The sequence below is a fragment of the Lasioglossum baleicum genome, chromosome 2 (genome assembly GCF_051020765.1).
Source record: "Lasioglossum baleicum chromosome 2, iyLasBale1, whole genome shotgun sequence".
Taxonomy (NCBI): domain Eukaryota; kingdom Metazoa; phylum Arthropoda; class Insecta; order Hymenoptera; family Halictidae; genus Lasioglossum; species Lasioglossum baleicum.
In genome coordinates this window covers 12,697,374-12,725,102 of record NC_134930.1, presented here as the reverse complement: position 1 = coordinate 12,725,102, position 27,729 = coordinate 12,697,374, and the positions used below count along the sequence as shown (strand labels likewise).

The 27,729-nt window shown below is 35.2% G+C and overlaps 4 protein-coding genes across 4 annotated transcripts; 3 read left to right on the top strand and 1 right to left on the bottom strand.

The window, feature by feature from the left end:
- Positions 1-6,220: 6,220 nt before the first annotated feature.
- LOC143216313 (chymotrypsin-2-like) lies at positions 6,221-8,253 on the top strand (the record flags this gene model as incomplete). Its single annotated transcript, XM_076439237.1, has 3 exons — positions 6,221-6,523; positions 7,166-7,411; positions 8,000-8,253. Coding segments are annotated over 3 exons (693 nt in total), but the record flags the coding sequence as incomplete, so codon positions are not given.
- Positions 8,254-8,450: 197 nt separating this feature from the next.
- Positions 8,451-12,182, bottom strand: LOC143216304 (chymotrypsin-1-like). The gene is made up of 4 exons (XM_076439228.1): positions 12,173-12,182; positions 10,045-10,340; positions 9,159-9,407; positions 8,451-8,591 (listed from the first exon to the last, which is right to left on the bottom strand). The coding sequence occupies exons 1-4, from the start codon at positions 12,180-12,182 to the stop codon at positions 8,451-8,453; spliced, it is 696 nt and encodes a 231-aa protein (XP_076295343.1).
- A 1-nt stretch (position 12,183) lies between these two features.
- On the top strand, positions 12,184-14,671 carry LOC143216298 (chymotrypsin-1-like). Its single transcript, XM_076439214.1, has 4 exons — positions 12,184-12,226; positions 12,730-13,031; positions 14,195-14,440; positions 14,528-14,671. The coding sequence occupies exons 1-4, from the start codon at positions 12,184-12,186 to the stop codon at positions 14,669-14,671; spliced, it is 735 nt and encodes a 244-aa protein (XP_076295329.1).
- A 4,120-nt stretch (positions 14,672-18,791) lies between these two features.
- Positions 18,792-26,404, top strand: LOC143216288 (chymotrypsin-1-like). The gene is made up of 7 exons (XM_076439204.1): positions 18,792-18,819; positions 18,878-19,182; positions 20,410-20,646; positions 21,270-21,363; positions 25,011-25,318; positions 25,932-26,180; positions 26,261-26,404. The coding sequence occupies exons 1-7, from the start codon at positions 18,792-18,794 to the stop codon at positions 26,402-26,404; spliced, it is 1,365 nt and encodes a 454-aa protein (XP_076295319.1).
- Positions 26,405-27,729: the final 1,325 nt, after the last annotated feature.

Here is a 27,729-nt window from a genome sequence, read left to right as displayed (position 1 = left end):
CCTTTATTTAAGGGTAATTTGAAGGTAAACACCCTAAACTCTTTATCTTTTCTTCTCGGTTGTTAATTGAGATATTAAGATGAAAAAAATTGAAAATACTCGAACTCACCTCTTGAATTTCATATATCTTTTCACAATTGTGAGCAAATTATGAAGGGTAGAAATAAGATTTATTTTTCTAGAGATGGGGGGTTGCAAGCCAGCCTTTGAGTGACACCTACCAAAAAATTGAAGAACAATGTTCTGTTACATATCTAATATATCTGAAAGTTTCAAGATGATCGGATTATTAGAACATAGTTAAATAATTGAAAAACAAATAAAATTACGCCATTATAATATACAGGGTGTCTCAGCTGAAGAAGGCCACCTAAATATCTCCTTTATTTTTAATGGCACAAAAAATATTTATGGCATAATTTAAATGGTATCGAAGGAGGAATATCGTAGAAGAACAATTTCTTTTGTCCGGTTATTTTTTCATAATTTTTTCAAGGTCATCGTTGTTTTTTTTAAAGGGAAAACTTATATTTTTTTATTCCATCTTATAGCGGCTGAAAAAATACATTTCAATATACTTATATTCAACTTATACATATACTTATATTCAATATACTCATTAACAAGATGGAATAAAAAAAAATAAGTTCTCCCGATAAAAAATGACGATGATCTTGAAAAAACTATGAAAAAATGACCGGACAAGAAAATATTGTTCTTCTATGAGATTCCTCCTTCGATACCATTTAAATTATGCCATAAATATTTTTTTTTGTGCCATTAAAAATGGAGATATTTAGGTGGCCTCCTTCAGCTGAGACACCCTGTATGTATGTACAGTGCAGTGTTTCTTAGGACTTTGTCTCTTTGTCTTTTCTATAATAAATAAAAATTGTCGTGTGGTCTGCTGGACCATGCATATTCTGCTAGACTCTTGTCATCGCGTTTTCTTTATAACGATAAGGATCCTTTATAAGAATTTATAAGGTGGAACAGTGCCCACATATTATCGAAAATAAAACTTTCCCACGCTAAGAGTCCGCTAGAAATGAACGAATTTCCTTTTTCTTGCAGGAAACGATTCGCCACAAAGAGGCTCCGTTGAAAGAAATCGCGTGGCAAGGGGTTAGAGCTGTCCTTTAGTCAGCCAACGTAGCATTCCGGTCATCCGTCTCGTCGCGTCGAGTCGGTTTGTGCGGAGCTACGAGATATTTCGCAAACAACCGGCCAGATAATCTGCGCGAAGCCAGCCTCTGCAAAAGCGACCGCCCGTTCAATGGTTCGCGGAGCCCACAAACAAATTAACCCGAGCGCAAACTGCAAACGGTGATGCGCGTTCTCCTAGCTCTCGATGGTGCATGTTCTCGCGCGAAGAACCAGCGCCATTCACATTGCCAGAGATGACAGAAGGACGGACAGGCCCTATTGAGCCTTTATTAGGAAACCATGCTCAAACATTTGGTTTGACGCCTCTGCGACGTTACTCGCTGCTGCGCATAATGGCCGTTCGCCCATTAGGGGAGAAAGCGAAAATCTCGATCATTGCCACTTTTATGCGAGTATTTTTATGAATTTTGATTGGAAAATATATTTATCCACATATTTATTCGTATTTGAAGTACATCTGCGATTTTATAAAAGTGTAAATCATCAAAATGACATGAATTATATATTTTTTAAATAAAAATTAACATTTCATTAATGATCTGTTGGTCTCTGCTGTAAAATATTGTATGTTTTTATAAGTATTTTTATAAGTTGTTTACTAATCAGTAGACTGCGGTTCTCTATGCAAGATAAAATTTTTTTATACATTAATTGCAATCTATAGGAGCTCGGTAAAAATTTATTTTGCTCATTAATCATTTCGATATGGTAAAAATAGGATACCGACACTGTTAAAATTCTTTTAATCTTTTTATTGTTTTGAATTACAATTTTACATTTATTGTATGAATGTAGTGATAGTCCGAACCAAAAGAAATAAAAAATCTTAGTTCTTGAATTGGAGTGTGGCTGAACACGTTCACGCGTTGGAATTTGTTCTTTTTCTGCACTTGGCTCCACCTATTCATCAATATTTACTTTTGCTATAGCACTTCGCAGACTTTCTTAAAGAGAGAATTATCTCATTTTCTAAGAGTGGTCATAAATTCTACACCTTATCCGTATTGGTATTGGCGGAACAGTGGAGAAAACCTGTCGTAAAGCCAGAAAAAAAGCAAAGATAGATAAAAGGTTAATATCCAATCGGTGAACCGTGTGTCATAGAAGGTTCGAGAAGAATGGAAGGTTACTTAACGAAAATGTTGCTGTTTTAACACTAAACCTACCACGAGGGGTCAAAAGACCCATTTTAGATTTTTTATTTGACAATTATTGAAATTTTAAAGGTATTTTCATGGGAATTTATTGAATATATTTTTTGATTCCAGTATATTAGATGATTGCATAAAAAAAAAGTTCGTGCCCGATTTGACAATAAAGTTCAATGGTTAAATTTTAAAGATTGGTTATTTATTTAGTTAAAGATGGGGTAAATTAAATTAAAAAATGGTTAAATTTTCTACAATTAGAAAAGAATGGTGACTATATGTATAATTGATTAATTTTGTATTCTTTAAAATTTAACCATTGAATTTTATTTCCAAATCTTGCGAACTTATGCAATCGTCTAATATATTATAGTAATATTCGCACAGAAATATAAATAAAATTTATCTTGTTATTTTTATGCTACTATACACATCAGTCACTTTTGATGGTCGGCAGGTTTAATGTTAAAACTGATTCGAGAACACTGAACTCCGAATCAATTGTAAAGTATATCACTCTTCGATTATATCACTATTACTGTGATGACTGAAAGTTTCGTCGCATTGTATATGCGTAAATAGATTGTTTTCTTCGTCAATCGAATTCTGTACGTCGCTTATAGTTCATCAGAAATTTCTCTGCGACCATCTTTGGATCGTGTTCACGGCTGACACCTTTCTCCACCGATCTGTGCATCTAACAATACTGCCAATCGATTAACTGTGAGAATCGATGCGTGATTAATTACCGCAGAGGCATTGATATTTAATGAACTCAGCGTGCACGATATATTGAAACGTAACACTACTTCTTGACAGCGATATATTACTAATTTCTTTCGTGTAATGGATTTTCTCTGTTCGAGTGGGTGTTAGATGCGATTGTTCAGATAGAGTTCAATCTTCACAGATTTGGGAGAAGATTCTAGAACTGCCACCCAATGGTTATCCGCAATAGATGTACACGAAGGTTGTAAAGTAAGTATTACGTTATTTAAAAAATTAAACAGAGATTAACTAAAAGATATTTACATTTTCCTTCATATATAGATGTACCAACGTCTTATTTTATTACAATAACTTTTTCCACTATATATTGCTCTCGAGTCATGATTACTTCGGATTTTATGACAAAAACGAGTAAATTAAAATCAAGACAGTAAAAACGTTAGATCATTTTTAACTTACTAAAATTATGAAAAGAAGAAGTGAATTCCTGTTTACTTCACATTTCTCGTAATCGATATACTCCGTTTTCATTTTGCATAAAGAGCCGCAGTCTATTAATTAAATTACATAAACTTTACACCCACTAATTAAGTCAGATTAAGTATCTACCAAGACTATAATACACCGCATATTGAACAATAAGATAAAAATATCCTTATCCATTCATCGTCGCGCGGAGATAAGAAACTTAATTATAAACGCAGACAGTGATTCATTCCGTGGAATGGAAACTTATCTAGCGAATTATAAAAATTGTTATCGGAATAACTCGTTAGAAGTCTAGAGTCTAGACTGCTCTTAGATATACTATTGCAAAATTTACTATTATCTCGGGTACAAGCATCGTGTGCCATCTAGCGTTTCTAGTGTGCACCCGTTGGAAGTGTTCATTAAAATAATAAGGGTGTGAAACAATTTTAGCTCACAATATTTATAATGTTGTTGTTGATTTGTCTGCATTGTAAAAATTATATGCGATAATTTCAACATTTCGTTTCTTAATAATTTTAATCGGTTGAAAATAGTATGCCAGTATTTTCAGATTTACTTTAAATATTTTTACTATTTTATATTCGTTCTACACATTTTTGTCATAAATGCATTAAATCCGCTATCGAATTATTATTAAGTTCGACAATTATACGAATTTGTATAATTTTATATAATATTTTATACACTTTATAGTCACTCCTCATTAATTATTAACTATTACTCTATTCTTTTATATTTCCAAATTAGTTTTTTAAAAAAGCACATAGTATTACTTATAAAATAAATGTAAATAAATATTATTGTATAAACTTTTCCGACATTACTTGGAACGTAGTACACGTTATCCATGCACTTTTAATTCCTTTTGCTTAATAAAACTGTACCATTCTTGATTAAATCTCGTTCATTCACATTCATATCTAACTTCATAAAACCCGGGCGAAACAAAGGAGTCGTATTCTTTTTAAACAAATTTTTACTTGATCAAATTTTACCATTCGTAATGGAATTTTGTTCACACATTTCATGCCTCGCTTTGTAAATCACGGACGAGACGGTGGAATGATACTCTTTTTAAACAAACATGTTTCGTGTCAATTTCACAGCACAGCTGTTGGTTCATCGACATCGTTAACACGCATTTACCTGAGCGTTCTGCCATCTTACAGTCAAACACCTTTCGCAATTGACATGTAAATTAACAGCATCCTACGAATGGCTGTCGTGCGCTTTCCCACGTACCTTCTACCGCCAATTTATCGTTAATGCGTCTGTCAACAATGCGGACCAAATAGATCATTAATTTAACAACTGCCGCGTCCGCAACAGGATCGGCGCGCGAATCATGCGAAATAAATAGGTTTAAATCATTCTTTCCCACGATTGTGCAAGAATATCGAGGGTATTGCCAACCGCACGCGAACTTTCGCGCTCGACGCCATTATTTTCCCTTAGACCACCGTTTTAGTCCATAATACATTATACTAATCACCTATAATTTATATAATTTGAATTCCTTAGTACACACATCTTTCGATACGTGCACAGTGATCAAATTATCAGAACCACAGTTTTAATCGTGCGATGAATAGTGTTACCTGCAGTGCTGCTATGTAAATGTGCAATGTGCATTTATTATTTTCGAACATCGACACAGTTTATTCAAGAATGATAAATAGACTCCAGATCTTTATGCGAAATAAAAAGAAATTGTGTGTCAATGGTAAGACACAGAAGCTAAATGGAAATTTATATCTTCCATGATTAATTTTAATATAGTGAAAATAATATATTAATACCCTTCGAGTTATTTAATCTGCTCAATCTTTTGAAATCGACTTACTCACTTTTGTCATAAATGCATAAAATCCGGAGAGTTTCATCAATGAAAATGATTTACAATAAGAATCCATTACAACTAGAATTTCATTAAAAAATTTATTGGTTCAATACAAAATCGTAAATTGGCATTTTACAGTAAAATAATTAGTACGAGTATCAGCGCATTTAAAAAAATATAAATTTCACAAATCGCGTTTCAGGAAAAGTAAACAATTATGTCTTTTCTCGTGTGTAAAACGTCTTCGAAATTTTGGGGTGTTATGACACATGGCATAAGAACAAATCACGACGAATTTTTTAAATCTTGTCACGGAACTTTTTTCAAGAAATTCTGAGAATACCCCGACAAATCGGAAGATTACTGTAAAATGCTTCCGGCGATATCAGAAATAATCACGCGCGCTTCACATGGTAATACAATCGTCCAGACAGTATATAAAGGCTTCATTGACGGGCCAGGTGTGCAACAATTAACATAACGCTCGACAGAACTAATAAGAATTTCGATCATGTACTGCAGCGTTGTAACTCTTCTCTTACTGTCGGCCGTGGCGTTTGGTAAGTCTAATAATTCATTTATAATTTATTGTAAAATACTTCATTTACCTTTGATTTTTTCTGACTTTGTCGTCCTTCAGCTTCATTTGACTTTGTCGTCTAAAATTTAGTACCAATTCTGGTTGGCTAATACAACATTGTTGCTTAAATTTTTCTGGATAATTATGAATTGATTTATAATTAACATAAGTTCATACGAACGCTTTCTTTATATACTTGAACTCACCTTTTGGGTTTGCCCTGACGTTTGCCCTGACCTTTAATTTGACGAACATTGATTTTTTTCAGCGAGTGCAGACGATCTCGAGCGGCTAATAAGTGGAAAAGAAACACAGCCCGGGCAATTTCCGTATGCTGTGTTTATCAAAGTAGACAATAAACCGTTTTGCGGTGGCGCTATCATCAGCAAGTACCATGTCCTCACTGCTGCACATTGTATACAAAACTTGAAGAACAAAACAGAAGACGTGGTGGTTGTAACTGGAACTATTCACCTCAACCAGGGTGGTGAAACTCATCGCGTAGCTGCCTTGTATCCTCATCCCTATTACAGTGACTACCTCGATAAAGATGTTGGCGTAATCAAGGTATGATTTTTCAAATCGAATCAATTCATTGGTTGTCAAATTTTAACCCTTTACACTCGATTATTTTAACTCGAAAATTAAACATTTCTTCCAACATAGAATATTTCCATTCCCTGATTTAAAAAATTTTATGTGTATGAAATTGGTATAGTAACTCATACAATACCTAAATGTTTAGTAATTGATTAGACACCGATATATTTAATAATGTAAACGATATTTTGAATAATGGATAATCGAATAATGGTACAGCAATTTTTAGCGATGCTTCAAAGTCACCATTCGAGTGCTAAGGATTAATACAAATTGCACCCACTCATTCTTACCATAAGTGCATAAAATCCACAGTCTGGTTATAAGTAGACTGCGAATCTTTATGCGAAATAAAAATATTTTGCAACGATTGTGGGTGGCAAGAGTTAAATAAAAATTTATTTCATCCATTATTAGATTTTTCACATTGAAAACAACATAACAATATTCTTATTTTTCTCTAATCTTCCACTGTTTGTTGTTTTATATTTCACCCCACCAATTTCTTTGTAAATGCATAAAAATCCGTAGTCTAATTATAAGACAAACAAATTCCACAGAATGAACCATTTGTGGAAAATAATTAATTTTTAATATTTGATGTTACAGCTTGCCGACCCAATCAATTTTAATGTGAATCAACAGCCGATAGCATTTCCTAGCAAAAGGACACCTGCAAATGTCTACGCCACTGTAACTGGATGGGGTAGTACGACCTCTCCTCCAACAGCCATGTCGAATTCACAACAATATTTAACAGTCAAAGTAATAGACACTATGTCCTGCAGAGCAACTTCCGGTTTCATCATCAGTGAAATCTGTACTTTAAGTGGTCCCAATATTGGCACATGTACAGTAAGTATAAACTAATTCTCTCTATTTTGACGACATATTGAAGCAAAGCTGTTGCTAGAAATCGTTTTCTTTCTTCGATTATTTTAATAAGTTAGGAGTAATATTACATTCTTAAGTTTTAATCTTGCAGTATTTCGAATTTAATCTACTCATTTTTGTTCTGAATGCATAAATTCCACAGTGTACATATTATTCATCGGAAAACTGATCGATATACATATATTCTATAAGTTAGGAGTAATATATCTATATTCTTAAATTTTAATCTTTGCAGTATTTTGAATTTGATCTACTCATTTTTGTTCCAAATGCAAAAAAAACGCAGTCTACATATTATTCATAGGAAAACTGATCGATTTTATTTATAAAATAGATTAAAGGAAATTTTTTTTGTATCGAAGCCTATTACAGTCAACAGTTTGAACTTTGTTAAATTACAAATTTTATCCATCGAATATATTACAAAGAGCATCTAATTGATAAAATACGGTGATTCATATTTTTCTATCGCTAGAGAATTTTATTATTCAATGAACAATCAAAAAAGTAATGTGACTTTATACGATCCTTTGTTTCTACTTCTTCAAGGGCGACAGTGGTGATCCGCTCGTGTACAATAATGAAATAGTTGGTGTCGCATCGCGAGGAGTTCCCTGTGCACGTGGTTTACCAGATATTTTTACGAGTATCTACGACAGCCTCGAATTTATTCAAAAAACAATGGAGTATTAATTTTAAGCGTAATTTATTATTTAACTATTTATTTAAAATCATTTATATTAATATTTTTTACATTTAACACTAATTTATATATGAATGGAAATAAAGAAACTGTGATTGTTCGTTTTGTGTTTACTCGTTGTTAAGATGTTCATAGTTACATTACTTCATAGTGTTGACAGTTTTAGACGAATCACAGTGAAACAGGATGAAGAAACAGGCTGCCAGTACAAAATCAAGAATAACGTGCAATTAAACTTTATTCAATAATGTTTACAGAACTCTGATTAAGTTGTAGATTATATCTGCAACATACATATTACGAAGCCAACGCCTGCTGAATGAAATCCAGATTATAGTAAACGGTAGCGAAAAGATCAGGCCTTCCTGCTTCGCAATCACCGCGTGACGTGACGCCTACGACTTTGTTATCGACGACCAATGGACTGCCGCTGTCACCCTAGATAAATAAACGAAACACCATATAAATGATGCGAAATCCAATTATCAATAGTTAACCAGTTTACAATGTGCTCATGACGATTCACTCATAAAATCATCCCACGATTGCCGACCCATTTTTGTTACAAATCTATAAAATTCGTAATAAACATGTGTTCATCAGTAATCCGCGGATTTTTATGCCGAATAAAAATATGTCAAATCAATCGTACGAAATGGGAGTCAATTGGAAATTGATTTCTTCTCCAAACATTTTAATTATTTGCATAAAATCCGTGATCCATTAATAGAAAAAACAATTAATCTCATTTCATATTCATTATATGAGATGTCCAGTTGACTGATAACATCAGCAACGGATAAGAATATACAGAATATACAAAAACTGATACTGGTCCTCTCATTCCCCCTCGAAATCCTTGGACACGTGTTATACACTTTTTTAATATATTTCATACTTTTCGAGATATTCGGCTGGAAAGTTTTCGAATGAACACCCTGTACAGTGTACAGCTATTGACAGAAGGGTTAAGTAAAATGTAAAATGGAAATTACGATGACTCACCCCACACACGGCATAAGTTCTTGCCGTCGACGTGCAGATATGTTGGCCGCGTTCTTGCTGGTAGAACGTTCGACACGTGGCAAGGTCCAGTATCATAAGGAACTGATATTGTTGGTTGTTGGACAAACGACGTCCCTGCGCGGGAACTTGACCCCATCCGACCAATAAACCATAACCGTTCTCTGGTGGTTTGTCAATATTAAGCGGAATAGGCTTCTGATTCTCATTATATATAATTGGATCCGACAGCTGAAAAAAAGATATTTATGTTAATGTGCATAATGTCTGGAATACATAATATTTGAATCTAGTAACTAGAATATAATATCTAGTAACTAAAATGTAAAAATGATAAATTGGAATATAACATAAGATGATTGCATAAGTTCGTGTCCGATTTGAAAATAAAATTCAATGGTTAAATTTTAAAGAATACAACTATATTAATCAATTATACATGTAGTCACCAATCTTTTCTAATTGTAGAAAATTTAACCAATCTTTAACCAAATCTTAAAAATCATCTGAAATCCTCTGATCATCTGATCGTTATAATAGTGTACCAGAATAGATCATAAGTAGACTGCGGATGTTCATGCAAGTTTCAATTTTTATAGACAAATTTTTAAAAAGTGGCATGAAATAAAATACTATTTTTAATGGGAACAGCCTTCGTAGATCCAAAACAAATGAAAATCTTACCGAGTTTTAACGAATTTTATATTGTAGCATTTTTTGAACATTTTCATAAGCCATAAATGCATAAAAATCCGCAGTCTAATTATAAGGATAAGATTATGTTTTTATATTGGAATCTCATTCTAATATTAGATTCGACATCTTATTCTAATTATCAATTACGATCTGATATCGGGAAGACTCTTACCTTGACCACACCTACATCAGCCTCATCGTCCACATGATAATTTGGAGTAATATACACCGCGGAAACAGGATGAGTCTCGCCCCCATGGTCAAGATAAATGGTAGAAGTTATAGCAACCAATTGGTTAGGAGTCTGCAGAAAGTTTATCAGACAGTGTGCAGCGGTAAGGATATGAGTGGGATCAATGATAGCACCACCGCAAATATGTTCATTATTGGACCTAAGAGACACCACGTATGGATACCAGCCTAGGTGAGTGTCCTGCGGAGCCTTTGCCTCGTCTTCTGCCCCTCTTGCTGGAATTTGTTTTTAATAAAACAATGTTGAATGTCGCCACACCACACACATCGCAAAAAGGCCGACACTCCGCAAATATTGAACACTGAACAACCTACGTCACGAATGATGTTAGTCTGCGTAATCTAACAATAACACTCGACGTTATTGTTAATCTATATTGTTAGATCTGACAATAACGTGATTTCCTAATATCAGTAGATGGTATTGTTAAACTATACTGATTGACTACTGATATTGACGTAGGCCGATCAGAGTCCAATACTTACAGAGCGTTCACGCGATCAGCCAGGTGTCGCGAATATGTCCATGTTTCCGACCTTTTTTGTATTCTATCATAAAACGTAAACTTTCGCAGGCGGACACTTAAGGGGGTAGACTCTTTTTTCCAGGATTGCAAGGGTGCGGGATTCGCCTTCTCATTTCTCGACAATACAAACGCGGGGTTTCTCAGTAGTCAAACACGCTAGATAAAAATAGATCTCGACTGATATCTGATATGCTTAATAAAAAGTCAAAAGTCCTATTTTTCCGTTAACGAGGCGTAATTTGTAGGGGTGTGTGAGAACCCGAAATATCGGGTCGGGTTGGGAACACGAAATTTTTTCGGGATCGCGACGGGTACCCGAAAATTTCAAGATTCTCGAATTTATCAAATTACAAGGGAATGTTTCAACAATACAGCGTGTACTGTGTATTTCTATTCTTCTAAGAAAAGGAAAATTAACGTTTTGAAACGAATTACATACCACAGGCCACAAGCAGAAGAGAACAAAGCAGATAAAGAGACATAATGTAAGTCTGCAGCTTCAACGAACACCACGATCAAGTTCATAAAAATACCGGTGTAAGGACTTTATATACTTCGGTAGTTGTAATAAACCTTGAATTCTGAGTGATTTCTGATAACAATAACAGTGGCAATAACAATAGCTTTAATTTGCTGCATATTGATTTCAGCGGCAGTTGGAATTTGAAGATCGTAATGAAAATTGCTCTGGTATGCCAATGAATTATATTTGCTAGAGACTTCGATGGAACTGTGTCACATCATTTCATTTATCTGGTCTTATAACTGCTTGTAATACATATTACAATTTAGTTACCATGGAACAAGTAAGAATGTTGAACACGACCGTGAAATATTCTATAAAAACAATTCATGACTAAAAATAACTTTGAAAACACTTTAATTTGGAGAGTCCACCCGTATCCCTATCTGAAGTGACTTTGGTTAGTGACTGATACTAATTTTGATACGTCACTTTGGACTTTATGCCATACTGAACTACCATACTGAATTACAGTCGGTCGGAAAAGTCTCTTTAAATTGACTTAAGGGCTTTTTTTAAAGATGTAGATTTGTGTCGATTTATGCCAGTTGTATACACATATGTGCTGAAAATTTCATCGAATTTGGGTAAAGTTAGGATACATTATATACACGGTGAAAAATAGAAATTTAAAAATTATGAAAATCATAACTCAATTTATAACCGGATCGTAATCGTCATTCCTTGCATTTAATACATTTAATGCTAAATGCATTTTTATAATAGAGATGTAAAATTTAATAAGTATCATAACAACAAAACTAATAAACAGCGCTAGAAAATTTGTAGAGCTACTAAATGTGTGACATAAATCGCAAACATGAGAGTCTCCAGAAAATTTCTAAAAAATTCACATCTGTGTCAAAACATTATTTTATCAGATTAATTCATAATATCTAATCGTTATCTATTTAAAGACAACATCACTTGCTCTTGAAGTACCAAAGAATGCTGTATATAAACCGCTGCTGTCAATGGTTAAGCATATTAGTACATACCAGCCTTCATCATGGATCCCAAGTTTATGCTATTCCTGTTCGCGCTGGCGTTTGGTAAGTGTCCGTAAGGACCTTCTAATTTACATTGTCACAACTGTAATCGAACAATACTCCTCTAAATTATCATTCATTCTTCATAGTAATATTTATTTGCATTCGTTTAAAGCTTGGTAAAAATGCTTTGTGCAATTTCTGCCATTTTATTCAGACAGAGCCAAAATTCAGAGTAGAATTTTACATTGGACTGAAGGTCCATTTTTTTACATTGAAGGGATGACGCCCCAACATACTGACCTGTCAAAGTAAAAATAGAATTCCCTTATCTCTTGGCTCGTTATTCTTTTGGGACATTTGCCACGGTGAATCTTGCAAGACTTGGTTGTAGTATGTACCAGTAATTTAAAAAATGGTACTTTCAACAAAACAGTTTTCGCACGTCAATTCTAGTTTGAATTTTGACCCGCCCTTTTACTGCGAATATATACAACAATATTGTGCGTACAAGAACTATAACAGCAATGGAAAGTATTTATTCGACACGTTCGCTTCTTTTTTAGCAACCGCTGATGAGGCAGAGCGTATCGTGGGTGGAAAGGAAGCTGAGCCTGGGCAGTTTCCCTACATGGCATCCCTCAGAGTACGAAACCGTCACATCTGTGGTGGTGGAATTATTGATGCTAATCATATCCTCACTGCCGCGCACTGTGTCACAGCAGCCAATAAAAATGACATCAAGGATGTCACTATTGTGACTGCAACCAACTCTCGTACCCAAGGTGGTAACGTGTACCGTGTTGAGGCTATGCATTATGACCCAGGATACGACAGCGACCCTGACAAGGATGTTGCTATCATCAAGGTAAGGGTCTTTATAAAAAATTAAACCGACTTCGAAAAAACCCACTAAAAAAATGTACTAAAAAGTATGAAATAATTTCCATTTAATTTATGTGAATACACACGAACTTAAATACAATACAATCTTTTCGGAGGCGGCGCAAATTTGAACATTTTCGACACTGGAAATTACGAAAATCCTTAAGTTCCTCTACACGCTTTCACATATTAATGTATCTTCTCTTCTCACCTACTGATTTCCAAGTTCACCATATTCCAATGAAATCATAATCAGCAACATCTGTCATTGGGAAAATTATCAATTTTGCGCTGCCTCCGAAAAGATTGTATTGTATTTAAGTTCGCGTGTGTATTCACATAAATTAAATGGAAATTATTTCATACTTTTTAGTGCGTTTTTTCGAAGTCGGTTTAATTTTTTTTCAGAAAATTTTTTTATTTCACACTTTTTAGTGGAACGAGCAGAATTTTTAGAACACCGTAGGATGGGTTTTCAGTCTTATTGGTTACTTGCAATAAAAACCACAAAGAATGAAAAAATGCCAAATTTGTTTTTAAGACACCAATCCGGAGACATACCCTACAAAATGCAGAAGGTTTCGTCCTGATTGGTCCATCCATCTCGGCGTAACCGGTGAACATACATAGAAAAAATAGCGAAAAAAGCACATACAGATCGAATTGAGTAACCTCCTCCTTTTTCGAAGTCGGTTAAAAACAGACAGACATCGTGCAGTATCACTGCATTTCTGTAATTATCGCTCAATCAATAATTAGAGACAGTTAGATAGATAGCACGCATCGACTTCAGCTATAAACAAATACCTAACACATGTAAAAACAAATGCAGAACCATTGTTTCAAATTAATCGTAAATTTTAGTAACTGACACCGCAATTCCGATTCATAATATAAATAATTAAATTGTTTCCCTGGACATGACGGTCTTCTGCATTTTGCAAAAATAAGATTATAGAGGAGAATCAGACAATTATGTATCATTTGAATTATTCAAACACAAGTGTTGCCGAGCAGTGACGCAAACGTGAATTTTATTTTTGTAGTTTTATACCTCGTAGACTGAATGAGATAGTAAACGTTCAATTTTCATCTTCGATTCGTGATTTAGACGACATCCGACCTAAATATGTATAATTTTTGCAGCTTGCCGATCGCATCGTCTTCAACGACCTCCAAAAACCTATTTCAATGTCTGACAGCAGACCACCAGAAGAACAATATGCCGTTATCAGCGGATGGGGTGGAGTAACCCCTCCTCCAGTCCAAGCTCCTGAGCGGCTACAATATCAATTTGTTCGCATGATCAAGTTTAGCGATTGCCGTAGTGTCTACCCCGACATCACCACTGCAGTCTGCACGAATAACGGAGTGAACATCGGAGTATGCTCTGTACGTGTGAAACAGTTAATAACCAGAATATTTTTTTAATTCGAAACGCAATTTTGGTAACATCTGTTCTATTTTTATTTCGCGCAGGGTGATAGCGGTAGTCCATTGGTCTATAACAATCGTGTTGTTGCTGTGACATCTCGTGCGGTACTGTGCGCAAAAGGGTACCCGGATCTTTACAGCAGCACTGCCGACAACATGAAGTTCCTTCGAGAAGCAATGACTTGGTAATTCTAACGAATAAATCTTCCGAATATACACGAATACGCCTGTAACAATTGTATAACTTCGTATCTTCTGTGTATATAAATGAAACTTCAGTTGTGTATAAATACAGAGATTTATATGGAACTCACCTTCGTAATAGAAATAAAATTAACGCGATCGTACCAATATTACCCAAGTTATATTTAATATTAGATCTCAGAATTATATGCGTTCGATCGTCTCGACTTCGTTGATGAGATACCGATACAATTATAAATAGGACTTGTGTTTTCGAAGAGATATGCATAAGAATGAAAGATTACGTAAGATTCGTTTGATTAAATGAAATTATTTAATTAAATTTGAAATTAAAATTTATATTCGTGTGAATTGAATTTGATCGGGGTCTGGAAGATCTGAAACGAATTAAACAGAACAATTATTGTGATAAATGTTAAACTGTCGCGTGCTGTTTTATTAAATAAATTTAACGCACTAGGGCAAGAGTTAGCGGAGGAAAATATGTTGCGAACTGTTTAAGGGTGACTAAAATTTTCGTGATTTGTGACCATCGGAAACATATTCAAAACAGATGTTATTATATAATATTACGATAATTCGCTGCGCAACAAATTATATCACAGGTACAATCTGATTCACTCGAAGCGACTTTTCATTGAAATAATCAACCATTATCTGTATCTACAGGGTGTCCCAAAATTCGTGAAAATCTCGAAAGGGGGTCGTTCCTGAGACCATTTCAAGCGACTTAATATTTGTAGCGATAACAAAAAATGTTATCCGCGGCTTTGTTTACGAATTATTAACGAAAAACACGGACCAATGAGAGCGCGATCTAGACGCGAGTTGCCACAGTCGGCTCGGCGCGCCAAATGTCTATTGGCCGACTGTGGCAACTCGCGTCTAGATCGCGCTGTGATTGGTCCGTGTTTTTCGTTAATAATTCGTAAACAAAGCCGCGGATAACATTTTTTCAAAGGAAAATGTCGCTTGAAATGGTCTCAGGAACGACCCCCTTTCGGGATTTTCACGAATTTTGGGACACCCTGTATACGTGCTCGCGTAAATAGGATCTCGAGCACCTCGGTATAAAATCGACACCGATCGTCAATGACCGATCACAATAAAAGCAGCAGTATGAACCATGAATCCCTTGTGGTAAGTTCGAAGGGTGCTTCTCAACTGGAAGCAGACGTTGATACAGTAATAAAGTAGTGACAGATTTTACTATGATATCTCGAAATCATCAATACATATTACTTTATAATTTTCAAATACGTATGTCGTTTGAAAACATATTACTTTATAATTTCCAAATACGTATGTCGTTTGAAAACACTCGTATAACTTAATGTCGTTGATTCAACGTTTGTTTCGACCAACTCCTCTTTATTTCATCGTGATCTTTCCTGTTTACGAGAAGCACAAATTATGTCTTTCGTGAAACTATATCGTCATCGTCATTCGTTTACACTTTAACATGTTTGCGATTGTTACAATCGGAATTCTCTATTTTGACCACAATAGCAAGAGACATTACGCAAACAGTTTAGCGATTCCAAACTCGATACTAACACTGACGAAAATGGCATTATCATAGTAAAACTCTTATCGTTTTCAACGAATTTCGACGTTTTCAACAGTCAACATCGGTATGCACTATTGAAATATTCGGTTGTCTCGGCATCAACAATCGACTTCTAATAAATATTTAAACGAAACTTTTAAAGACTCTAACAAAAGATTAAAGACACCTTAACAAATACATATTACCTCTAAACAACAAATCAATATTTTTGTCAATAAAATATTTGAAACACGAAAAGCTTTATCCACTGATGAAAAAGTAACAAGAATTAATGTCCTAAAAAAGCGACATTCCTTACGAAATGACATGCAATTCTTGTAATAATGGCACTATATGTATAACGTTAGATATCGAGAGCCGGAAATAAGATTAGGGTAATCTTAAAATTCGAATTTATGAACGTTCACCAATCCTCTCCATTAATAAGAATTTCGTTGTATTAAACAGATATTCAAAAAGATACCTGACGAAGTTGAAGAATTAATTATACCTTATAAATTAGTCGAAAGAAGGTTGTATAAATATTACTGCAACTATTATACTATACTATTCAGCATTCGAACCGACACCGATAACGTGCCTTCAGCAATGTTTCAAACTTTCACAAAATAATATTTCAGTGATATCAAGGTTTAGGATGAGGGTATGTGTCCATGAAACCTGTGCTCTCGATAAATGATAAATAACACTGTCCAACAGCCAAAAAGTATTTCGATTCCCACTATGCGATTCTTATAGAGTTTTCCGCGCTGATTCCGAATCTTTTTTTTTCATTTTTTTCCTATACGTCCAGTTTTTGAGAAAATGGAGTTTAAAAAAAAAGACATATTTTTCAACTTTAAACAAATATTGTGATGTTATTATAAAAGATATTGAATTGTTCTTTACAGCAAAAGATTCTGTAGACTTTCCCGAATACAGTGGTATCCAATATTAATACATTATGATTGTTTAAACATGTTTAAACAATGATTAAAGACGGAGAGACGCCACTTTTGCACCAATTTTTGAGGATATTTTTCAATTTATCTCAAAAAATTAGGGTCCAGCGGAAAATCGAACTATACCACGCGATAGAGCAGACTTTTATCTTGAAAAACCCCCGTTTGAAGTTTGCGACATCGACGTTTTTTTCGAACCAGAAAGCAAAATATCTTCGCCCGAAATGAGTTTCCGCCAGTGGCGCTCGGGACGTGATAGGGCGCGGCGAACGACCGTTCTGGTGGTATCAAAATTATTTTTGAGATAAATTCGAAAATATCCGCAAAAATTGGTGCGAAAGTGGTGTCTCTCCGTCTTTAATCATTGTTTAAACAATCATAATGTATTAATATTGGATATCACTGTATTCGGGAAAGTCTACAGAATCTTTTGCTGTAAAGAACAATTCAATATCTTTTATAATAACATTACAATATTTGTTTAAAGTTGGAAAATATGTCTTTCTTTTAAACTCCATTTTCTCAAAAACTGGACGTGTAGGAAAAAAATGAAAAACAGATTCGGAATCAGCGCGGAAAACTCTATAAGAATCGCATAGTGGGAATCGAAATACTTTTAAAAAGTTGATATTTGTTGGACAGTGAATTGATGGGCGTAGTTACGAACACTAAAGGATCACGAATTTTCTGTGAAACTCTGTCTTGCCAATTTAATCGAAACGATCTAATCGTTATCGGTATGTAGATATAATATGAAGCACCAAAGTAGTATATAAATCGTCGATGATAACGGCTGAGTACATTAGTACGATACTAATATTCATCATGTCCTCCAGTGTCGTGCAGCTTTTTTTACTCGCGCTCATATCGATTGGTAAGTGTTTGAAAATACCTCGCATCTCTCACTATCAAAATAATAATGCAATTACCGTCCTTCGAACAATTTTGCAAATTTTCATAATCCATCGTCACCCTACAATTACTTAATCCGTTCGCCATCAGCCGTTAGACGTGTGTGACGATTACGATTTTACGTTTGAACATATACTCTTGCAAACGATGGTTATAGCTGTCAAAGTTCTGATAAACAAATAACGACTATAACCATCATAATTTTTTGTTAATTGCCAGAGTAGTATTAATGAAAAAAAGTGTGTTTCTGTGGCCGATCTAGAAGACAAGCGTGTGAAGATGTGTTGATATTTTGTTATAATGGAAAATGTTGCAATGAATAATGTGTTATACAGAGCAAACAACGTAACATGTTACTCGTTTTTCGTAATAGGAGAAATAAAGGAAAACATAACTGAATTCAAAGAGACAGACATTACGGCAAGCAAAGAATTGTTCTCGAGATCGTGTTCCCCAAGAGATTTCAAAGTTGTTAATGTTTCTTTAAATAGGAGTGCGTATTTGCATCGAAGAACAATTCAATGAGTTGAACAAATATTGATGGCTTTGCAGTCTCGAAAAACATAGAAGAGTGTTCGTTAACTTTTCCTATCAAAAAAAACAACATTCGACATGATTACGTTACGTTGATCGCCCTGTACATTTGCGAAACTGTCATCGAAATAGACGACAGGTAGAATCAATGGATTCGATGCCAGATATTGGTAGGGGTAGTGGTGTTACAGCAAATAAATAACTAATGATTTGTCACGGTTATCGTTTTTTCAGTAACAGCCGATGATGCAGTAATACGCATTCAAAATGGAAACGTTGCTGAGCCTGGCGAGTACCCTTTCATGGCATCCATTAGAATAAATGGCGAACACAAATGTGGTGGTTCGATTATTAATGCGCAATTCATTCTTACTGCCGGACACTGTGTGAGGGAAGCTAAACGCGTGAACATCAACACTGTGACTGTTGTAACCGGATCTGTTCAGCTCTCCCAAGGCGGGTTCACGAGCTACGTTAAAGACATGATAAACACCCCAGACAACGGTAAAGATCCTGAGACAGACATCGGATTGATCAAGGTAAGGTTTTCGCAGAAATTGTCCGACTCGAATAGATTGATTACGATTTTTCATGGCAAACCAAATAATTAAAGTGCAATAGGTACTCGCTCGTTGCACGAGAACCGGAATTTCAGACAGGGCCCGAGATTTTTGCAATGACCTATAACACCCCCCTTATTGAATCGAAGCCGCGATCAATGTGTACTGATCGTCCATCAGGAGATGGCAGTGAGAAACTTGTAAGGTCCACGTGATATCCCTACTCCGCATCACACGTCTTTCGCTATTGGCCGAATCGCTTGAAGAAGACAGCAAATACGCGTATTAGTGTGACTGGAACAGAGCGATGTGGTGACGCTAAGCCTCTATGTCTACCGTTCCCGCCAGAACCTAAGCTTAAGGATGGGGTCACTGGATTAATCACTGCCATCTTCTAATCGACGACCAGTACTGTCCAGTGAAAGAGTGTAAACTAGCGGGACGGGAACGGGGCTAGAGGGACGCAAAGAACATCTGAGTGGTCAGACTAGAACGTAGACGCCTATAGACGGCGTAGCTGCGTAATCGGCGTAGTCAAAGAGTTAGCTAACTGTCAAGTTGATTTCATTTTTTAATTACTTCTGTAAAATGTGCAAGGTATAGCAGTGTCTAACAGTCTTACAGAATAAATAAAACGTAAAAGCTGAAAGGTTAACGTAACTCTTCGAGGAAAAGACGTAGAAAAAATCGGTTTTTATTTTTTTTAACTACGGCGTACCAAATCATAAAATCTGAAAAAAAATCATGAGCAATAACTATAACAATATATCGGTGTACTGTAAAAATATAAATGTTGTCACTGTAGAACTTTCATGTGAAATCTGCATTTCTTCGATTTTTTACAAGCAGGATTTTCAATTTAAAAATCTGAAACCAATTGCAGAATATGTATTTGGATCCTTGACGTGTGTCAGATTTTTCTCAGAATTTCTAAACATTATTAACTAGGAAAAATAGGCTAAAAACTGGTTTTTCTATTTTACCCCATAACTACCCTCCCGATCGAGATACAGGGTTGAAATTTTACTCAGTCAGTACATATTTTCTTGATGCCCTATCGAATGACCCATCGTCGATATAATCGGCCATGGAATAAAATAACGCGCGCGTTATTAGTTATTTACAAATTATCATAATAAAAATGCATAGTAGCAACATCTCTCCTTGTGCTAAAACATGTATCTGATGTAAGTGTCCTTCTTACAGCTCACCGCGCCTCTGGCATATAACTCGAATACAGCAAGTATTAAATTGAATCGCACAGTACCAAACGACGAGTTTGGTACTGTAATAGGATGGGGTAGCACAAGCAATAAAGATACCGCAGCAATTGATAGGTTGCAATATATGTATGCGTACATAACCGACGTGAGTTGTACTAGCTTGCTAAAGAAGAAAAATATAATCTGCACGAACAATGGACCAACCTATGGTGTATGCTACGTAAGTATCAATTTGAAAACTCTTCCAACTATCGTACAGTTACTCCCATTAATGTTCGAACACCTTTTATAACCGAATAACTGTTTTAAAAATAGACCGAACGGTCTCAGTTTTTTTCAGAAGTTGAGAGGATTAGTTTATTAGACAAAACTCGTACATAAAAAGAATTTTGAAAAATTGCAGTTGATCACTTTTCACTATAATAATTAGATACACAGTATTTTCTTCTGAACTTTTATAGTCAAAATTACAGCCATTCAAAATTTTCTCCATTTGTAATCGCAGGTAGCTCCATTTGTAATCATTTATGTAACGCAATCTACGGAATATATCTTTGAAATTTCCATTACAAGCTCGGATAAAAAAGTTTTAGAAAACTACTTTTACTATTTTTTACACGGTTCCGAGCAAATGCAATTTCATCAAATTGTTCGCTACGTGTCATCCACTGAACTAATCCTTCCAGTTTCGCAGGAAAGCTGAGATCGTTGGTCCAGGCTTTAAAAAAGTGATTCTAATTTAAAGGATGTTCGAACAATTACGCGAATGATCGTAAATTAGTTTCGATTTGCGTATTCGCGTCACGATTCAAATTATGTTATCTCTTCTTTTCTTTCGCTCAGGGTGACAGTGGTAGTCCATTGATCTATGGCGGCAAAATAATTGGTGTAGTGTCTCGTGCAGTGCTCTGCGCCAAAGGATTTCCGGACGTTTACAGTAGCATAGCACACAACTATAATTTTATTCTTTTAACAATTAATAGCTATTAATTTTATTTTATTATTGGTTATATGTTAATTTATTACTGTGATTCTATTGTATTATCCGAACAACGTTCCAGTGTATTTTCAGTTACCAAGATATATACAAATAGACTGGCTCTTTATAAACGACTAAATGTTTATGGATTAACCAAGGGAATTGTTTTGCTATTTTTTATCCGAACTACCTATCCAACGTACTTTCAGTTACACATATAGATGCAAATAGACTGATTTTAATATGTAATAATATAAGTATGTTTAGGTCGAAATTACAAATGTACAATGTACATCCAAACAGCGACATTACAAAATATAAAACCAACATGACAATGTGTCCATTATCACATTTACGTTATTCAACTTGATCACGCACGCCTGTGTGTGGATTACGAGCACATTCTTGAAAGTCTAAGATAAGATACGACGGTCATACGAAGCTCGCATTAGTTGCGTCTCATTTTAGATATCGGAGTTATGTCGTCGATAGTGTCTAAGCAGTTTGGTTGATAAAATCAGACGTGACTATAAAAACAGACTGTATTTATGGAAACATGTGAACGATCAAATCATTAGAGTCACAAAATAGAAAATATTGATGTTTATTGCTTTATGAAAAGTAGATACTTTATCAAAATAACAGGAATTTGTAAATCATTAATTTAAATTTACAAATTAAGGTAAACTCGTTAATCTATACAAGTGGCTCTTATGATTTGATCACTTGCTGCAATACTTGTCTTAATCGAGAAAAAACTGTCCCTACCATAGGACGATAGAACTCACTCTCCTCCACTCAGAGTCGCCAGATGAAAAAGTTACCCCCTCTCTGCCAATAACGGGCACATGCACGATAGAGATGAAACGCATCACGTGACGCGTCGTGGAAGGGGAAGGTAGAGTGGGGACACCAGTCTTAATCTAACGGCTCTGCCCCCACCATGCGTCGTTACTATAGAGAAAGAACTTCGCCTGTCGCGAGTAGCTACGAAGGTAATCTACACTTACTTTCTTTTACGCGGAATCGATAAAAAATACATTTCTTAGAGTAAAATATGAGATACGTTCTTTTTGATGACGAAATTTTCATTTGATTAGAAGTATGAACATTGCATACAATCAGAGTTGGGCAAAAATTTTATTCGGATAAAGTGGGTTTAAAACCCACTTGGAAAAAACCCACTTTGTTCGAAATTTTTATTTCAATAAAATTTTTGCCCAACTCTGCATACAAGTGAACATTTTAGCCTATTTATTGCGATTTTGACATGTTTTATTAATAACGTACATCTGTTTGGTGTGAATTTTAAATCATTCAAAAATCGGATTAACATTACCAAATGTATTCATGAATTTCCACGGATGACGCGTAATAGCGAGTGAATAATTAAAATATTCATCTATAATCAGTTTTATTTCGTCAGTTAAATGCAAACATACAATGTCATTAATTCCACCTGTCACTCAAGGTTGAGAATAAACGTGCTACTACTATAAAATCGTTACAATATCCCATCCATGTTATCACAGATATAACGAACACAATGTATTAGAACTTCATATATATTTTGTTTAAACAATTATCGAGTAACATATTCAGTACTAGTTATTTAATATTCTCGCAGTACTATTCCATTATTTGTTATATTATTTTACAAGTTCTGTAGAAGCTAAAACCATTACTTTCAAGAACTTTTCTTGGTTACTTTATTTCCCTTTGGAATTTATGCTATGAAGACATTTAAAAAATCTCTGTGGTCCGTGTTGCAACACTTTGCACCAGACTGTCCACTCCGAGGCACCATTAAAAATTACTACACAAAATACGAAATAGAAATGGAAGGTCATACGTAACGAAAATATTCTAGATGAAATATCCGAGTGCAAAGGGTTAAATAACACGTGTTAAAAAGTCCTTTTTCATTGTCCGATCGAAATAACACGAAAAGGAAAGAAGAAAATATTGAGATTCATTTATCGATAATTTTAAAAATTGTTCTTTTGTCAAAAGTGAGGGCAAAAAATTAGTGGGTGTAACGCATGCTCAGCCAACGGCAGTCATGTTTGAGGTGGTACAATTATTATTAGCAACTATCACGTTCTCACCGACGCGCTTTCATTGAATTAAATTTCAACGAAGCGGAAGCTTCTGGCATCGATTAAATGAAAGATAATCACTAGATAGCGGATTTTATGCATTTATAACAAAAATGGGCACGTGCAATTTAAAGCAGTGGACGAATTACGAAGATTTAAGGACATCAGTGTATTAATTTCAGCTTAATAAGAGACAATTAAAAGAAAAAAGAATTTGGCTCCTGTGCCTTGCAATCAATGCAAACATCTTTTATTTTGCATAAAGATCCGCAGTCTAGGTAATCACTATAACCGTGATAGGGTAAATGTTATTGAACACCTTCTTGTTAAATTAATAAAGATAATCTCATCGTTATCAATATGTCAATATAGTACAGTTGTTATTTCCATACCAAAACGGTATATAAACCACTGCTCGTCACAGGTAAAAGGACTCGAGTATCACATCATAGGACACCATGTACTCGAGTTTCAGGAAACTTTTTCTACTTGCGCTTGTAGCACTCGGTAAGCTGATAAATTATGTTCTGTACAATTCTTTCGACTACATTGCGGATCTTTACGTAAAATAATTATTATCTACATCGAATGTAAGAAAGTAGAAACTTGCTCCTTCTCTTAATCAGTTTAATAAACGAAAAATAATATAATATTCTTGTAATAATTCGAACAAATAGACAATAACACACACATAACGGTATACTGAAATTCTTCTCATTTTTTGTTTTATCTCTTCCTTTTGCCAAAATTAAACAAAATCCGTAGTCTATCGATTTATATTCGCTTAATATGCTAGGGGTGTGCGAGAACCTGGATTCTCGATTATGTTGAAATTCCCGAAAATGTTCTAAATCCCCGAAATTATCGAGATTCTCGAAAGTGTCGGGATAAAAAAAAGAAGATTCAATGATCAATATATTGGAAATCTCATACCACGATTGGTTTCAAAGCGAGTCTTGTAATAGTAATCGAGTACTGAAAACCCTGCAATTTTCGAGAATCCCGATTCTTTCGAGAATTTTGATAATTTCAAGAATCCCGGAACCTCTTCGCCCCCCGAATCTCGAACATTTTCGGGAATCTCGACATAATCGAGAATTTCAAAATTTTTGAGAACTCGTCTCGACCTCGAACATAATTCTCGACTCGACCTGACTCGACATTTTCGGGTTCTCACTGTTCTCACACACCTCTGTTTAATGCAGTAATGTAATTCTTAATAGAACAATTCCCATAATTTTCACAATGCTACGATAAACATTGATACATCCAAATACAGTAGGTGATTAAATAATTAGAGCTCTAATTACATAAATCAACGAGTTTACTTTAAAACAATAAATTTTTATATGAAAATCTAGTTACATCGAATTCTTGTTTTTTTTATAAAGTATTTTACACAACACGAAATTGGAAATACACGTTCAACAACACTATAAACAGCATTATCTGTCACACGTATAAATAAACATATTTTTATAACACTGATAAGAGGTATTTTTTCAGTAAGATCCGATGATCCAGAGCAAATAATAGGTGGAAGGGAAGCTGTCCCTGGGCAATTTCCCTACATGGCATCTCTTAGAATACAAAACTTCCACATTTGTGGTGGTGCAATTATTGATGCTCATCACATCCTCACTGCCGCGCACTGTGTCAAAGCAGCCACTAACAATGTAAATATCAACGACGTCACTGTTGTTACCGGAACCCTCTCGCGTACCCAAGGTGGTAACACGTACCGTGTTGCTGCTTTGTTTGCAGACCCAGGATACCCGGGTCCCAATCCGGACAAGGATGTTGGTATTGTCAAGGTAAGGTTCCTTATTAACCCTCGGACAACGGACGATGTTTATAGCTACAGTAAATCCTCTATAAACGCAAAAAGGCTGTACACAAAAAACGCAAAAAAAATCTTCCCTCCACAATATATTTGTGACATTTTTCTGATTAAAATAAGACCAAACACGATATCATTTCAACTGTATTTAGTGGTTTAATTGACGATGAACGTTTCGCAGTCGCGCGCGGTCTCTTTACACGCGCTCTCCTTCTCTACGTTCGGCTCGGCCTTTGAAGTTCAAAAGAATAGTGTCCCGTCTACGATAAATGCAAACCGATCCCCCCGAGGCTTTTGCGTTTATAGGGGATTTGCTGTATATAGCAATGCTTATGACCGTTCACTGCTCTAATTAATAATTTTAAAAAATTTACTTTTGATGATATCTCGTGTAGATACATTAGTCTTTTCGATATCCTCAAAGAAACAGCTATTCAGTTAGTTTAATTGCCACAAATTGAGTACTTAAATGACAATTTGGATGTTCCCGGTCAAAATAGACTCCGTCACAGTATACGGAGGATTAAAACAGTCGGGCATCGTACAACAATATCATCTAGTAGCTGACGTTGATACAAATTTTGTAGCTTGCTGATCCCATCAACTTCGACGGCCTCCAACAGCCTATTTCAATGGCTACTGCCAGACCACCTGAAGAACAGTATGCCACTATCAGTGGATGGGGTGCTATAGCTCCTCCTCCATCGTCCCAAGCTGCTGAACTGCTGCAATATCAATATGTTCATATGATCAAATTTAGCGATTGCCATAATATCTACCACGACATCATCTCAGCAATCTGTACAAATAATGGACCGGACGTTGGTGTATGCTCCGTACGTGTCGAACAGTTAATAACTACAGTGTTTTTCATTAACGATTTTAATAACATCCATTCTATTTTTCTTTCGCACAGGGCGACAGTGGCAGTCCATTGGTCTACAACAATCAAGTTGTTGGTGTCACATCTCGTGGAGTACCTTGCGCCAAAGGATTTCCAGATCTGTACAGCAGCACTGCTGACAACATGGATTTCCTTCGCCAAGCAATTACTTGGTAATAGTAATAATGTGTTTCATGTGTTTCTCATGTCCAGGAAACTATAAGTTTCTAATGTACAAATGAACCTCTACATAAAAGAACTGTAAAAAACTATATTGGCAGGATATTTTATTTGCGTTATTCAATTTAATCTTGCCGCAAAAATTTTTTGCATCAAAGAAAATTGTTGTTGGTTTTTTACACATTAACACCTTCCACCCATCGAGTATAGAAAAAGTTTGAAAGGAATCATATGTCGCAAACAAATTGTTATCGAGATATAAGGTGTTGGAGTTTTTTAGCAAAATTTTATTGTGTGGAGTTACACGTGTACAGACAAAAGCGTACTACTACAGTCTACCTGACCGTGTTGATGAGACAAATTTTTTTTTAAGTCAACACGATAATATCAAAATAGTTCTGCGATCTTAATGCGATTTCCTCGCGAAAACTCTGCTCCCACATCATACAATGTATATTCGATCAGGGTTGATCGATTGAAACAAAAAAAAATCGTACCCAAGGTGATATTGATTTTTCAAGATTTTTTCTTACGATTACTACGGCCACAAAGGCCCGACTACTGGCGATAAACCTGAAAGGCATAGCAGGCAAAACAAACACGTCGCTTAATAACCATAGCAGTTGAAAAAGCGACGTGAAACAATCAAACAAAAGGCAAAAAAACACGTTGGCTCCGAACTCTCCGATTATTTTACAACCCCCGCGTTTGACAACTTCATCCCCGACAGATAGACGCTGAAGCGACGAGCAGACATACACTCATAAATCACACTATCACACCATTGACACCTGAAGACTATACGAAAAGGAATTTCTTTGACAGTTTCCCACGCCTCAGCCTTAAGAGGGTAGCCAACCCCCTTAAAGTTCTTCTGACACATCCACGTCCAATTAACAAAGGTTACATTTCCCCACATAAATCCAACCTTAACCATTCACGAAAAAACCGAGGCGACAATCGCGAGTATTATTGTCGATCGCTGTCACAATTTCGTAAAGTGTGCTTTCTAGTGTTTAGTGATTATGTAGAAATGTGGTGTTTTGTGCTTCACAGTTATGTATTACGACGTATTTACGTAAATGGCAGTGTGGATTCGACGGAGGAACAAAAGATTCTGACAAAGTAAGTGCCTATGCTATACAATAGTATTTTATAATGTAGGATTAGTATTTTTGTGTATAAAAAATGGATATAAGGTTTTCGATCATATGTACTTTGTAACTTCGGATGACCATTCATTTTTGTACACTCTATACATTGTCGAATTGTATAATTAAGAAGTTTGTCGTATACAGATTGGTTTAATTATAGTCTAATTA

Bases quoted from the DNA above. Each gene is read 5' to 3' on its own strand.
- LOC143216304 (XM_076439228.1), bottom strand. The intron at 9,408-10,044 runs GTAAGAGTCTTC...TCTTTTTTTCAG, and splicing joins CTGATGTAGGTGTGGTCAAG to CTGTCGGATCCAATTATATA. The intron at 8,592-9,158 runs GTGAGTCATCGT...TTATTTATCTAG, and splicing joins GAACTTATGCCGTGTGTGGG to GGTGACAGCGGCAGTCCATT.
- LOC143216298 (XM_076439214.1), top strand. From the start codon at position 12,184: ATGGATCCCAAGTTTATGCTATTCCTGTTCGCGCTGGCGTTTG. The intron at 12,227-12,729 runs GTAAGTGTCCGT...CTTCTTTTTTAG, and splicing joins CCTGTTCGCGCTGGCGTTTG to CAACCGCTGATGAGGCAGAG. The intron at 14,441-14,527 runs GTACGTGTGAAA...TATTTCGCGCAG, and splicing joins TGAACATCGGAGTATGCTCT to GGTGATAGCGGTAGTCCATT.
- LOC143216288 (XM_076439204.1), top strand. From the start codon at position 18,792: ATGGATTCGATGCCAGATATTGGTAGGG. The intron at 25,319-25,931 runs GTAAGGTTCCTT...CAAATTTTGTAG, and splicing joins AGGATGTTGGTATTGTCAAG to CTTGCTGATCCCATCAACTT. The intron at 26,181-26,260 runs GTACGTGTCGAA...TCTTTCGCACAG, and splicing joins CGGACGTTGGTGTATGCTCC to GGCGACAGTGGCAGTCCATT.